At 44.8% G+C, this 13,800-nt stretch overlaps 1 protein-coding gene across 1 annotated transcript; it reads right to left on the bottom strand.

Annotated features, from left to right (window-relative positions):
- Positions 1 to 804: 804 nt before the first annotated feature.
- LOC115785077 (E3 ubiquitin-protein ligase TRIM21-like) lies at positions 805 to 3,110 on the bottom strand. The gene is made up of 2 exons (XM_030736533.1): positions 3,045 to 3,110; positions 805 to 2,457 (listed from the first exon to the last, which is right to left on the bottom strand). Exon 2 carries the CDS (start codon positions 2,446 to 2,448, stop codon positions 805 to 807), a length of 1,644 nt encoding a protein of 547 aa, XP_030592393.1. The 5' UTR covers positions 2,449 to 2,457; positions 3,045 to 3,110.
- Between the last annotated feature and the right edge of the window lie 10,690 nt (positions 3,111 to 13,800).

Below are 13,800 nucleotides of genomic sequence, written 5' to 3'. Positions count from 1 at the left end.
ACCTTATTTACTTTGTTCATACTTCACTCTGTATTTAATCATTTGTTATTATTAACCTCTGGCTCTCTTCCACAGCATGTCTTTTGTCCTGTCTCCCTCCCCTCAGCCCCTCCCTGAGCCTGGTTCTGCTGGAGGTTTCTTCCTGTTAAAAGGGAGTTTTTCCTTTTCACTGTCACCAAGTGCTGCTCATAGGGGGTCGTTTTGACTGTTGGGTTTTCTCTGTATTATTGTGGGGTCTTTACCTTACAATACCTTGCGGTGACTGTTTGTTGTGATTTGGCACTATATAAATAAAATTGAATTGTGTAAATAGAGCTGTTGTTCTGCTGTGTCACCACCAACACCCCATCATACCCCCCTGATGAGGCTTTGCGTGAGGAGTGAAAAGATTTCCTTCGGTGAAGTGGAGCATGAAGGACAAAGTTGGAGAACCACTGTCTTAAAGGGAGGATCAAATGCCACATCCTTTGTTCAGTGAGCCAGAGTCTGGGTCATGCATCCAATCTCATCCTTAATCATCAAAACTGTGACGTAATTGACCTTTCTGAATAAAAATATCACAAAGAACATTAAAGCTTAAAATAGCTTTAATACCAAAAAATCATCAACACACAAGTCACAGCAGGAGTCTAAGTATTTATTTAACCTATGCTTTAAGCTGATGAAAAACATGAAATTACAAGGTACAAGCAAACAATGATTCTGCATACATTAAGTAAGTGAAAGTTCATCTATGCATTTTCCATTACAAGTGTTACCAATGAATATGTTCTGAACAGATCTGCTTTCAGATCAGATCAGTTTCTATTTAGCGTGATTGACAGGAGTGATCAGCAGAGGAGCAGAGTTTTTACCACCATCATTATTACAGGGATTGAAGAATGGGTGGAGTTTCTGAGTGAAGGAGCAGCCAGTAAAGGAGTAGATCAGAGCTGCAGCATCTACATCATAAAAGGAGACCAGACCCTCCTCATAGTCCACAAACACCCCCACCTTCTCAGGAGCAGACGGAAGACAGAGACGGACTGAAGGATCATCAAGAGCTTTGTACTCATTTCTGTTTCTCAACCACACAGTCCAGAAACCTTCCTGAGGTCTCAGAGTGATATTTTCCTTCCTGTTGATCGACTCTGTGGCCACTCCTAATGTCCACTTAGTCTTTCCTTTAACCTGAACCTCAAAGTAAAATCTGCCTGAACAGAAACTCTGCTTTCCTAAAACACAGGAACATTCATAAAATCTCTCTGGGTTGTCTGGGCGTTTCTTCCTCACATCACAATGTTTCACTTTCTTCCCATCATCAGACAGGATGAGTTCACGATGTGCTGTATGAGGATCAAGAGTCACATCTACTGCATACTGCTGGACCCTCTTCAGCTCAGCCTCAAACAGCTTCCTTGTGTCTTTCCTGAGTCTCTCCTCCAGCTGAGCCACAGCTCTCACCACAGTCCCCTCATGTGATGGAGGACGGATGCTGACATTTGTCCAGTCCTTGGTGGGCGGAGCAGCTTTCAGGGATGAGAAGCTTTGGAGGAGGTGGAGGTGGTCTTCAGAGTGTGAGAGCTGCTCCACCTCAGAGCTTCTCTCCATCAGCTCAGAGATTTCCTGTTCCAGATCTCTGATAAAACCTTCAGCCTGTTTTTCTGCTGTTTCCTGTTTGTCTTCGATCTCCTCTATGAGCTCCTTCAGGCCTCTCTCAGCAGACTCCATCAGAGCAGTGAAGACCTGAACACCTTCTGCTTTCTCTCTGTCTGCAGCATCTTTGCTCATCTTCACTGACTCTTTGACCTCCTCAATCTTCAGTCGTCTCTTCTGGATCATCTGCTGAATTCCAGCCTCTGTCTTCCTCAGCTCTGCCTTCTTTCCTTCAGACTCTTCTCTCAGAGGAACAAACTCATGGTTCTTGTGGTCTAAAACAGAGCAGAGCGTGCAGACACATGTCTGGTCGGTCTTACAGAACAGCTCCAGACGTTTATCGTGCTTCATACACATCCTGCTTTCCAGGTTCTCCACAGGCTCCATCAGCTGATGTCTCTTTAGACCTTTCACTGTCAGATGAGGCTCCAGGTGAGTGTGACAGTAGGAGGTCAGACACACCAGGCAGGACTTCAGGGCCTTCAGTTTGGTTCCAGTGCAGACGTCACAGAGAACTTCTGCTGGTTTGGCAGCTTGTTGCTCTGAGCTGCTGCTGCTGGCTTTCTGCTGAGCTTCATGTCTGAACTGAGCGACCATCTCAGAGATGAAGGTGTTGACATGGAGCACAAGTTTAGTTTGAAAAACCCTTTTACACATCGGGCAGAAGTAATGGTCAGTATTACTCCAGTGCTGAGTGATGCATTTTTTGCAGTAGTTGTGTCCACATGGTGTGGTGACTGGATCAGTGAACATGTCCAGACAGATGGAGCACAGAAACTGATCTTCAGATGGCAGATTGCTGGCAGCAGACATGTCTGCACCCTGAGAACAAAAGTGAAAGTATGAATATTTTTGTGATTGTTTAGATTTCACTTCAACAACATGAAAATCAGCTCACCTACCCTGCAGCCTGTACTACAAACCAGGATTTGGGGCTTAGCAAGTTTACTTCAGGTTTAATCTTCTGTTTACAGTGTGATTAAGGGGGTTAATTTCTTACCAACTAGCACTGTTTTCTATAATCAGAAACCTACCTATGCTTAGTCAGATGTTCCCTCAACTACTTCTGGTTCTTTGGCAGTAAATCTCTGCCTACTGACCAATCAGATCTGATAACAGCATAACCATTCCTGGAAGATCCCACACACCGCAGTGGGCACAGAGTGAGAGGCACAGAGAGTCTGAACCTACTTTCAGGTTTCAGAAATGTGTCAGATTACAGCAGGAGACATGTGACTAAAGTCTAACACATTTTAAAGACAGATTTATTAATTTTTCTTTAAACTTTAACTTTGCTCATTTATAGTTTAATAAGCGCTCCTTAAGTTTAACATGTCTCTGTGGAATGAGTGAAAGTCTTGTGTTAATGCAGCTTGTTAAACACAGTGAATCTGATCAACTGTACTCACCAGTGTTTGAGGCGGTTGTTGAGAAAGAACAGATGAGGTCAGGTTGATTTTCTTCAGACACAAACACACACATTTGTCTCTCCTGCTGCTCTGCTCTGACTCTCACAAACTTTCACTTTTATTCCAGGAAACTCAGCTCCTCTTTGTTGCGCCGCCTCTTCCTGCATTGGCATGGCCATGTATGGTGACACTGACCATAGCCAAATGCAAAACTAGTGAAAAACAATCAGGAAATATTGTGGCTATGTACCACAGGCCTTCAAGGTGGCTGTAATTAAACTGCTACTTAAAAAGCCATCACTGACCCAGCTGTCTTAGCTAATTATAGGCCAATCTCCAACCTTCCTTTTCTCTCAAAGATCCTTGAAAGAGTAGTTGTAAAACAGCTAACTGATCATCTGCAGAGGAACGGTTTATTTGAAGAGTTTCAGTCAGGTTTCAGAATTCATCACAGTACAGAAACAGCATTAGTGAAGGTTACCAATGATCTTCTTAGAGCCTCTGACAGTGGACTCATCTCTGTGCTTGTCCTGTTGGACCTCAGTGCAGCGTTGGACTCGGCCCTACATGGTGAAACACCATAAAACACCAGATATTTACTCTGGGTGCAGCACAACAGTTTTCAGTCATGTTCTCTGTTGCAGGTATGCCAGCAGTGACAATGTTAAGTCTGGCTGAATAATTAATGCTCAGCTGGAACAAGAACTGCATGTTGTGTGTGTTAAATAACAAAGAAGTGGAAGCAAAGATGTTTGGATGTGTGATTGTTTTGAGCGCACAGTTGTGAGAAGAAACTACTGTGCTGAGGTAATGTGGCACTGAGTCACGGCTTATTGGAAAGATTGTGGGGTCTTTACAATATGAAATGCCTTGAGACAGCTGCTGTGAACTGTGAACTGGTGCTATTTAAATTTAACTGAGTTGAATTGAATTGATCTGAATTGTATTTCAAAGCTACAGGAGCAGTGTGCTGTATGTTTCCAGGTTAACACAGGTGCAAAATTCAACTTTTAACAGTGACTCACAACTTTGAGATCCATCATTCTGACTTTGGTTGTAACCACAGACTGAATATAAACCATTAGAAAGCATCAAGCTGAGCATTTTAGCTGTTACCATCTTGGAATTATTTTTTATTATTTGGACCTTTTGCCTTTGTTAGGTGGTGCATGGCACAGCAGGGGGAGAGCAGGGGAGGACATGCAGCAAGGGGTCTTGGGTGGGACTCAAACCCAGGCTGCTGCATTTCAGTCTTTGAGCATTTTGTCACCTGTGCACCACATGAACTAAACTGGACATACTGTAACAACATTGGCAACAAGCAGATCTAACTTGCTAGTCTTTAAGTAATGAGCATGTCTTGTTTTACACTCCTCTTGGTTTACAAAAATATCATAAACTCACTTCAGTTATTTGCTGAGGTCACAGGAGGTCTGCCGAGGTCCCCTTTTCTCACAGACTTCAATCTCATTGGAAGAAGAAGTTCAAAGCACTTCAACATTAGTTTCATTTTTCAGACAGTGGGATCTTGCATATACAGTTTATGGGTGGTGTGCTAGTCAAGTTATCTTTCAGGTAGGCCATGACAGCAAGACTTGGAGGGGTGTGACTGTGAGGAATAACCTGCCCAATCTGAACCCCTTACAGCCTGTCATGTCTGGCAGATTTTGCAACCAGAATTGTGATCTGAATGCACTGCTGTGCCAGACATATTTACTCTTCCAAGGTGAGCTCTATAGATTCTCTATACGTTCCTCTTCTTAATGTTTGCCCTTTTATTTTATTAATTTATTTGTGTTATTTTTCCCATACTTATACATGTGTGCCATAGTTGACAGGCTGTTCAAGAGAAAAAAAAAAACAGACAGGGGAGAAAATAGGAAAAGGGGATGAACCACAATGGTTCATCAGCTGCTGCACTTGTTAAAAAAAAAAAAAAAAAAAGATAAAACAACATACAAAACAACCCAAACAATACCTGGAAAAATACATTTATAAGGAAAAAAATAAAACAGAAATAAAGCACAGCTACACAAACCAACAATCCTGCTATGCTGTGCCTGCATAGGGAGGTCCCAGATAAAGCCCCTCCAGCTGAGGGGCAAGGACCCCAGAGAAGCCAAGGCAACAGGAAACCAGCTCCACTGCCAGAGGCTAGCCCCTTGCGCAGGCTGGCAGCAGGACCCTAGGGCCCCAGGCACCTGAGAGCCGCCTGACACCTCACAGCCCCCCCACCCCCACCAAAGAGGCCAACGCCGTCGCGAACCCCAACCCCCAGGGGAGCAGGGCACCACCCACTCCAGAACATCCAGCCCAGTTCTGGAACCCCAAGGGGTGTTTTATTATAGGACCTCTGTGCTAATCACAGTTTGTCCATAACCAGCCCCATCTTAAAGCATAAGGGTATTCATAAGCGCACATAGCACCAGGACAGCCTAGGACATGGGATGATGACTGATTTTTGTTATCCTATTATTACCTATTGTGGTCCCTCTCTCCACCACAGCATTAAACCTGTCACAAAATACATCACCCATCAGGTTACCTTCTTAGAGAAAGACTCTGCCAGTAACCCTGTCATCAGATCTTCAGCCATATATCTGGGATATTTGGATGAAGAGAAGAACTGAGCTGTCATTTGATTACTACTTGGTGGTGAACTGGATCAGGTGGCAGGAGAGGATGCTGGACAAGTCCAGCAGTTCCCCTTTTTTTCCAACTTGAGCCATTTGGTCCTTGAACAAAAAAAAAAAAAAAAAAAAAGATTTAGGAATAAAAATTAAAAAAGAAAAAACAATACAGCATCCTCATCTGCAACAAAGAGTAAAACAGTTACAGCAGGATGAATATGTTTGTTTAAATTAATCAACACCCCTGAGTCATACTGTCAGAATACTCAAAGCACAGGCCGAGGAGGACGAGTAGCAGCATTCTTTCATTCCAGCTTAGTAATGAATCAAAGACCCAGACAGAAGTTAATTCATTTGAAAGCCCGACCCGTAGCCTTGTCCACCCTAACTGGAAAGTTTCTGTCTGATTTCTCAGAGTTTTTATCTGATTTAGTGCTCAGTTCATGGTGATTTTATCATCCATGTAGATGCTGAAAATGACAACCTCAACACTGCATTTAATCTATTATTAGATTCAGTTGGCCTCTCTCAACTTTGTTTGTGAAGAGGTTGTTTGGGTTGGTTTGTTATGGCAATACATAGAAGAGCCACCTCGACAGGACAAGACTCAGCTGTACATCTGCATCTGAAGGTCACTTTGAGGATGCCAGTGTTCACATTTTGGACAGGGAAGACAGATGGTTTGAAAGAGGAGTGAAAGAAGCATCTGTATCCACTGTGACCAACCATCACGGAACAGAGGAGGTGGACTATGTCACCAACTTTCCCATATTTATAGTCCAGTCCTGAACTCCCACCCCGTGCGCCAACCCCCATTCACACCTTTGTTCAGGTGACCTCAATAGGTCACTTGATAGAGTGGGGTGAAGTCCCAAATCGGTTTCACCCGAAACCACTGACTGTAATGACCAACGCCTCCTTTCACACTTTGGCGGATGTGATTATGCACATGAACAGTAGAGGGTCACAACCAACTCCAGGGGACTACGCCCACTGGGGTTTAAATACTTGGGTCTCTCCACATTTTGGTTTGAGAACTGAAGAAGCCTTTCAGATGAGAGGTGAGAGAGTCCAGTCGCCTTTTTTCAAGCTCCAGAGACTACTATTTGGGTGGCTGTAGTAGTCTCTGAAGCTTGATCAGCAGGTCACCCACTGATCGAATCATATTTATCTCATAGACTGTTCATGTAAATGGGGAGTCTTCTTCACACACTAAGGTTAATTATGGAGTTCCACAGGGTTCTGTGCTAGGACCAATTTTATTTACATTATACATGCTTCCCTTAGGCAGTATTATTAGAAAGCACTGCATCAATTTTCGCCCTGTGACAGGCTGGCGACCTGTTCAGGGTGTACCCTGCCTCTTGCCCTATGACAGCTGGGATAGGCTCCAGCCCCCCCCCGCAACCCTGAACAGGATAAGCGGAAGCGAATGGATGGATGGATGGATGGATGCATCAATTTTCATTGTTATGCAGATGATACTCAGCTTTACCTATCAATGAAGCCAGATGACACACATCAATTAGTTAAACTGCAGGAATGTCTTAAAGATATTAAGGCCTGGATGACCTCTAATTTCCTGCTTCTAAATTCAGATAAAACTGAAATTCTTGTTCTCGGCCCCACAAATCTTAGAAACATGGTGTCTAACCAGATACTTACTCTGGATGGCATTACTTTGGCCTCCAGTAACACTGTGAGAAATCTTGGAGTCATTTTTGACCAGGATATGTCCTTCAATGCACATATTAAACAAATATGTAGGACCGCTTTTTTGCATTTGCGCAATATTTCTAAATCTGTTAAATCTAGAATAGAATTTAAAATTCTTCTCCTCACCTACAAGGTCTTGAATAATCAGGCACCATCTTATCTCAAAGACCTCATAGTACCATATCACCCCAACAGAGCACTTCGCTCTCAGACTGCTGGCTTACTTGTGGTTCCTAGGATACTTAAGAGTAGAATGGGAGGCAGAGCCTTCAGCTTTCAGGCCCCTCTTCTGTGGAACCAGCTTCCAGCTTGGATTCGGGAGACAGACACCCTCTCTATTTTTAAGATTAGGCTTAAAACTTTCCTTTATGATAAAGCTTATAGTTAGGGCTGGATCAGGTGACCCTGAACCATCCCTTAGTTATGCTGCTATAGGCCTAGTCTGCTGGGGGGTTCACATAATGCACTGTTTCTCATTCACCTTATTTACTTTGTTTACTTTGTTTTCATTTGATCCGTGCCGACAGAACCAAGGAGAGTGGTAAGAAGAGGGGCGGGGGTCTGGCTGTGTTTGTGAACGATAGATGGTGCAACTCCAGACATCTAACCATCAAAGAGACGCTCTGCAGTAAGGACATTGAACTGCTCGCTGTTGGTATGAGACCGCACTATCTTCCTCGGGAGTTTTCACATGTTATTGTGATAACTGTGTATGTGCCGCCCTCTGCTAACGCTGCTGCAGCCTGCGATGTCCTCCATGCTACTACCAGCAGACTCCAAACACAGCACCCACAGGCCCTCTTTCTGATCTCAGGGGACTTTAACCACGTCTCCCTGTCCTCCACTCTCCCCACCTTCACCCAGTATGTCACCTGCCACACCAGGAATACCAACACACTGGATCTACTGTATGCCAACATCAAGGAGGCATACAGCTCATCACCTCTGCCTCCCCTGGGGGGCTCAGATCACAACCTGGTTCATCTCCAGCCTGTGTACAAACCCTTGGTACACAGAGAACCAGTTGTGACACACACAGTGAAGAAATGGTCTGAGGAGACTGAAGAAGCTCTGAGAGACTGCTTTAGCTCCACTGTGTGGGAAGAGCTTTGTGCCCCTCATGGGGAGGACATCGACAGCATCACGGACTGCATCACTGATTACATCAATTTCTGCGTGGAAAACACTGTGCCCACCAGGAGGGTACGGTGTTTTTCAAACAACAAACCCTGGATCAACTCTGAAATAAAGGCTCTCCTGAAGGAGAAGAAGAGAGCCTTTAGATCAGGAAATAAGGAGGAGCTGAGAGCCGTGCAGAAGGATCTGAGAAGGAAAATCAGGGATGGAAAAAACATCTACAGGAAGAAGATGGAGGACCAGCTACAGCAGAGCAACATCAGTGGGGTTTGGAGGAGTTTGAACTCAATTTCAGGCCACAAACCAAGCCCTAGGGTTGTGGGAAACTTAGAGTGGGTTAACAACCTGAACCAGTTCTTTAACAGGTTTGACCAGCCACCCACCCCTCCCCCAGCCCAGTCCCCCCTGCTGTCAGCCCCACCATCTTTAATGACTGCCAACCTTTCTTCTTCTTGGGACCTCACACCTCTCAGCTCTCAGCCATCACCCACCCCCTTCACTTCTGAGGACTCCATCTCACAACCCCCATCCCCCACCTCCATCTTGTCCCTCTCAACTCATCATGTGAGGAAGGAGCTACGTAAGATCAAGGTGCGAAAGGCTGCTGGTCCAGACGGCATCAGCTCCAGGCTCCTGAGGTGCTGCGCAGATCAGCTGTGTGGCATCATGGGATACACGTTCAACCTGAGCTTGAAGCTGGGGAAAGTACCACAACTGTGGAAGACCTCCTGTGTGGTACCGGTACCAAAGACCAAACATCCAAAGGATCTCAGCAGCTACAGGCCGGTAGCCCTGACATCGCATCTAATGAAGACCCTCGAGAGGCTGGTCCTCAACCATCTACGCCTCATGGTGTCGTCTTCCTTGGACCCGCTGCAGTTCGCCTACCGGCCTGGCATCGGGGTGGATGACGCCATCATCTACCTCCTGCACCGAGCTCTGACCCACCTGGAGAAGCCTGGAAGCACTGCGAGGATCATGTTCTTTGATTTCTCCAGTGCTTTTAACACCATCCAGCCAGGACTTCTGAGAGACAAGCTGGAACTGTCAGGAGTGGACCACCACATCTCCGAGTGGATACTGGACTACCTCACTGACCGCCCACAGTACGTGAGGACACAGGGCTGTGTCTCTGACAGGCTGGTCTGCAGTACGGGGGCCCCACAGGGAACTGTGCTGGCACCGTTCCTCTTCACCCTCTACACTGCAGACTTCTCCATCAACTCCCCACGCTGCCATCTGCAGAAGTTCTCTGACGACTCTGCCATAATTGGCCTCATCACAGGTGAGGATGACTCAGAGTACAGACAGTGGACTCAGGACTTTGTGGACTGGTGCCAGCGGAACCACCTCCTGATCAACGCCGCTAAAACCAAGGAGCTGGTGGTGGATTTCCGCAGGCGCAGACCCACCACACGGACACCGGTGAACATCCAGGGAGTGGACATTGAGATAGTGGACTCTTATAAGTACCTGGGTGTTCACCTAAACAATAAACTGGACTGGACTCATAACACTGATGCGCTCTACAGGAAGGGTCAGAGCAGACTCTACCTGCTGAGAAGGCTGAGGTCTTTTGGAGTGCAGGGGACACTCCTGAAGACCTTCTATGACTCTGTGGTGGCATCAGCCATCTTCTATGCAGCAGTATGTTGGAGCAGCAGCTTGTCTACAGCTGAGAGGAAGAGGATAGACAAGCTCATCAGGAAAGCCAGCTCTGTCCTAGGATGTCCTCTCGACTCAGTGCAGGTGGTGGGAGACAGAAGGACTCTGACCAAAATAACATCACTGATGGACAAGGTCTCCCATCCCATGCATGAAACTGTTGCTGAGCTGGAGAGCTCCTTCAGTGACAGACTGCTGCATCCTAAATGCACAAAGGAGTGTTACCGCAGATCCTTCCTCCCAGCAGCTGTAAGACTTTATAACCATCACTGCTCCCAACAAAAACCACAATAACCTACACAATGTAGGATAATATATAATATACTGTAAATAGTCCGGCCTGTTAAGGTTCAACACACAGGCACATCATGTACATTGTATATAGTGTTATTATTATTAGTAGTATTAAGGTTAATATTGTTTGTTGATTTTATATATATTCTTTTCTTAATAGTGTGAATTATTATATCTTTATTTATATTTATAATAACTGCGGCTGCTGTTACACCCAAATTTCCCCTCTGTGGGACAATAAAGGCTGTTTCTTCTTCTTCTTCTTCTTCTTCTATACTCCACTCTGCATTTAATCATTAATTGATATTAATCTCTGGCTCTCTTCCACAGCATGTCTTTCTCTCCCCTCAGCCCAACTGGTCGCGGCAGATGACTGCCCCTCCCTGAGCCTGGTTCTGCTGGAGGTTTCTTCCTGTTAAAAGGGAGTTTTTCCTTTCCACTGTCACCAAGTGCTGCTCATAGGGGGTCGTTTTGACTGTTGGGTTTTCTCTGTATTATTGTAGGGTCTTTACCCACAATACAAAGCGCCTTGAGGCGACAGTTTGTTGTGATTTGGCGCTATATAAATAAAATTGAATTGAATTGAATTGAAATTGAATTGATCGGAAGGTCGGCAGTTCGATTCCTGGCTACCCCAGGCTGCATGCCAATGTATCCTTGGGCAAGATACTTAACCCCGAGTTGCTCTCTGACGCAACTGTTGGAGTGCGAGTGTGTGAATGTTAGATAATAAAAGCACTTAGCTTAGTTAATCATGGAAGTGCTTGTATGAATGGGGTAAATGTAAACATGTTGTATTAGCGCTTTGAGTGCTCAGACAGAGTAGAAAAGTGCTATATAAGAACTAGTCCATTTACCATTTACTATGACCTGGGAATGTGAGAACCTACACAGACGTACCAGCTGTAGCCATCATGTCTTGTTTTGGGGTGCAATGGATGACCATATTTGGATGAAAGGGTGGAGCATAGACTGTTTAAAAAAAATGAATGTATCTGCCATGAAGTACACAGATACCTCCTAATTACTGCTGAGTAACATCCAAATAAAATCCTACAATTTCACTCAGCAGAATGAACTGCACAGGAAGCCATTTTATTTATCAGATAACATGGTTAAAAAGTCCAGTTCAGTGGCCACACTTCAAACTTTAAGACAGGAAAGAGTGAATGTTGGTGCAGATTTGTGAAATCAGAGCAACATGAAAATGCAGAGTGCAGTTTTCAGATGGTCTTCAGTAGCTTTTTGTTATTTTGTGCTGCCGCTGAGCTGCACTCTGAAGCCAGAAGAAAAACGTGGTACTTTTTCTTCAGGTGAGTGCCTTTCACTGCACATTTAGCAATAAGATAAGACAAGATATACTTTATTTGTCCCATAGTTGGAATACTCATTAATGCTTTGGGCTTCAGTTTTGTATGTCTGTGCATCAGGAATGAATTTGAAGGTTCATTTATGGGATTAAAGGAGAAATTAATTTTCTGCATTGTGACTGAGAGGTTAAAAACCTGCTTCTTCCTGCAGTGTTTACATATAGGTCGAAGCTCCCAAAACCAACTGCAAACCATGTTTTTATTGATCGACCCCACAGAGGATCGGTCAGTGGGAAGCCCACAGAGGAATTCCACCCTGAATGTCCAAGTTACTTTTATAAGACACGACCTGCTCATCTTTTCTGGAAGGCTGCAGTAACAGGAAAGGCTGTTTGCTGTGATCAGACTGATTGTAGCCTTAAATGTGCATTAAATGTTTTAAAGTGCAGTTTCATAGACACGGCTTAGATCAAACTAAGAGTAGGCAGCAGATGAAGCACTCAACCATCTCCTTAGTGCAAATGTGATCTCTCTTTGTGACCAACCACAAAGAGAATCACACACCGACCTGTGATTCACTACATGAAGTGAATAAGAGTTTACTCTGAGCACACCCTGCTCCTCATGCCCGGACACTTTCTGTGTTGTTGATATGTTAGCTTTACTTACACAAAAAATCACATCAACTTAAAGGGAATTACACTAACTTGAAATAAAAGTATACCAGAGTAAAATGAATAAAAATGAATTAGAATAATTACAGATATTAGTTTCTGCAGCCACAGTTACACTGTAACACTGGTTTTTATTAAAAACTGAACAACAAGCCTGAACATAACCTCTGCCTGTGAGTCAGTGTTTGTGAGTCACTTTGGTCTGTTAATGGTTACACTGCTCTCAGCCACAAACACTGGAAACCACATCAGGCTAAACACAGAAACACTCAAATCAAGTAAAATGATCAAAGAAAGCAAAACCCGATTTACTTGTTTTATCCTGTAGAATAAATCATGTTCCTGATGATTTTATTGCAGAGTCGAGTGATGTGAGGTCGGTGGAGCAAGGCAATCGTTGTTTTGGTCAGCTGAGGTTAAAGCACGAGTTCGAGTGGAGACCGCTGAGCTCCCGGCACTCCTGGAGCCTGAAGGAGGTAGCTGTGGTGTGCAGGCAGCTCGACTGCAGCTCTGCGGAGAGGACTTCAGGACGTCTGGCACTTTTATTCCCACTGCGATGGCTTTGAAGGAGCTCTGATGGACTGCGGAACAGTGAAGAAGTCGTTCTCCTCTCACACTACTGAGGTGATGTGCTCAGGTGAGACCAGCACCAACATTATTTACACAATTAGCTGAGTGTGAGTTGAGCTCTAGGTGTGACGCATGGGTTTGATTCGCATGTACAGTTCTGCCCCCATTGTTTCTCAGGTCACAGCCGCATACCATGTTCATAACACCAAGATGACCCAAATGCTCAACTCTGCCAAGCTTTAATGTGGTGGCCCCTCCGAGAGCCACTGAGCACTGTGGATCCAACCTTTTTGGTACCGTCACCAGTATTTTTTGGTAGAAATGCAAGGAACCTGTCCTAGTTCGGGCACCTGTGTTAAGTGGTGGTCCGATGCAGTTGTCCAGCTCTAACGATTAAATCTCACACCAGCACATCCACTAAGCTGGGCAAACTAGTGTGAGGTTGCAACAGCAACCGATGAGATTGGATCTGCCAATAATTCATAAATCATAAAGCAGCCAGTTCAATTTAGTGGTGACCACAATTCTATGTCCTTGGTTTTTGAGAACAGCAGCATTATTGAGGAGCAGAAATATGTGGAGCTCAGATCTAAACATTTAGGAATGAGGACTCCAGGATGAAGTCAAAGCTTTGGCACCCGTAAACCTCTCGGCCCTCCAAACAGCACTCCCAGCAGCACCTATCACAGCCCCATCAAACACCAAATAAAACATGCTTTATTGGGGGGGGCGGGGGGTCCATCGACTATGAAAACTGACG

Source organism: Archocentrus centrarchus, chromosome 1 (assembly GCF_007364275.1).
Source record: "Archocentrus centrarchus isolate MPI-CPG fArcCen1 chromosome 1, fArcCen1, whole genome shotgun sequence".
Taxonomy (NCBI): Eukaryota; Metazoa; Chordata; class Actinopteri; order Cichliformes; family Cichlidae; genus Archocentrus; species Archocentrus centrarchus.
Note: the sequence above shows the minus strand (reverse complement) of the source record. Positions and strands in the feature narration are given on the sequence as shown.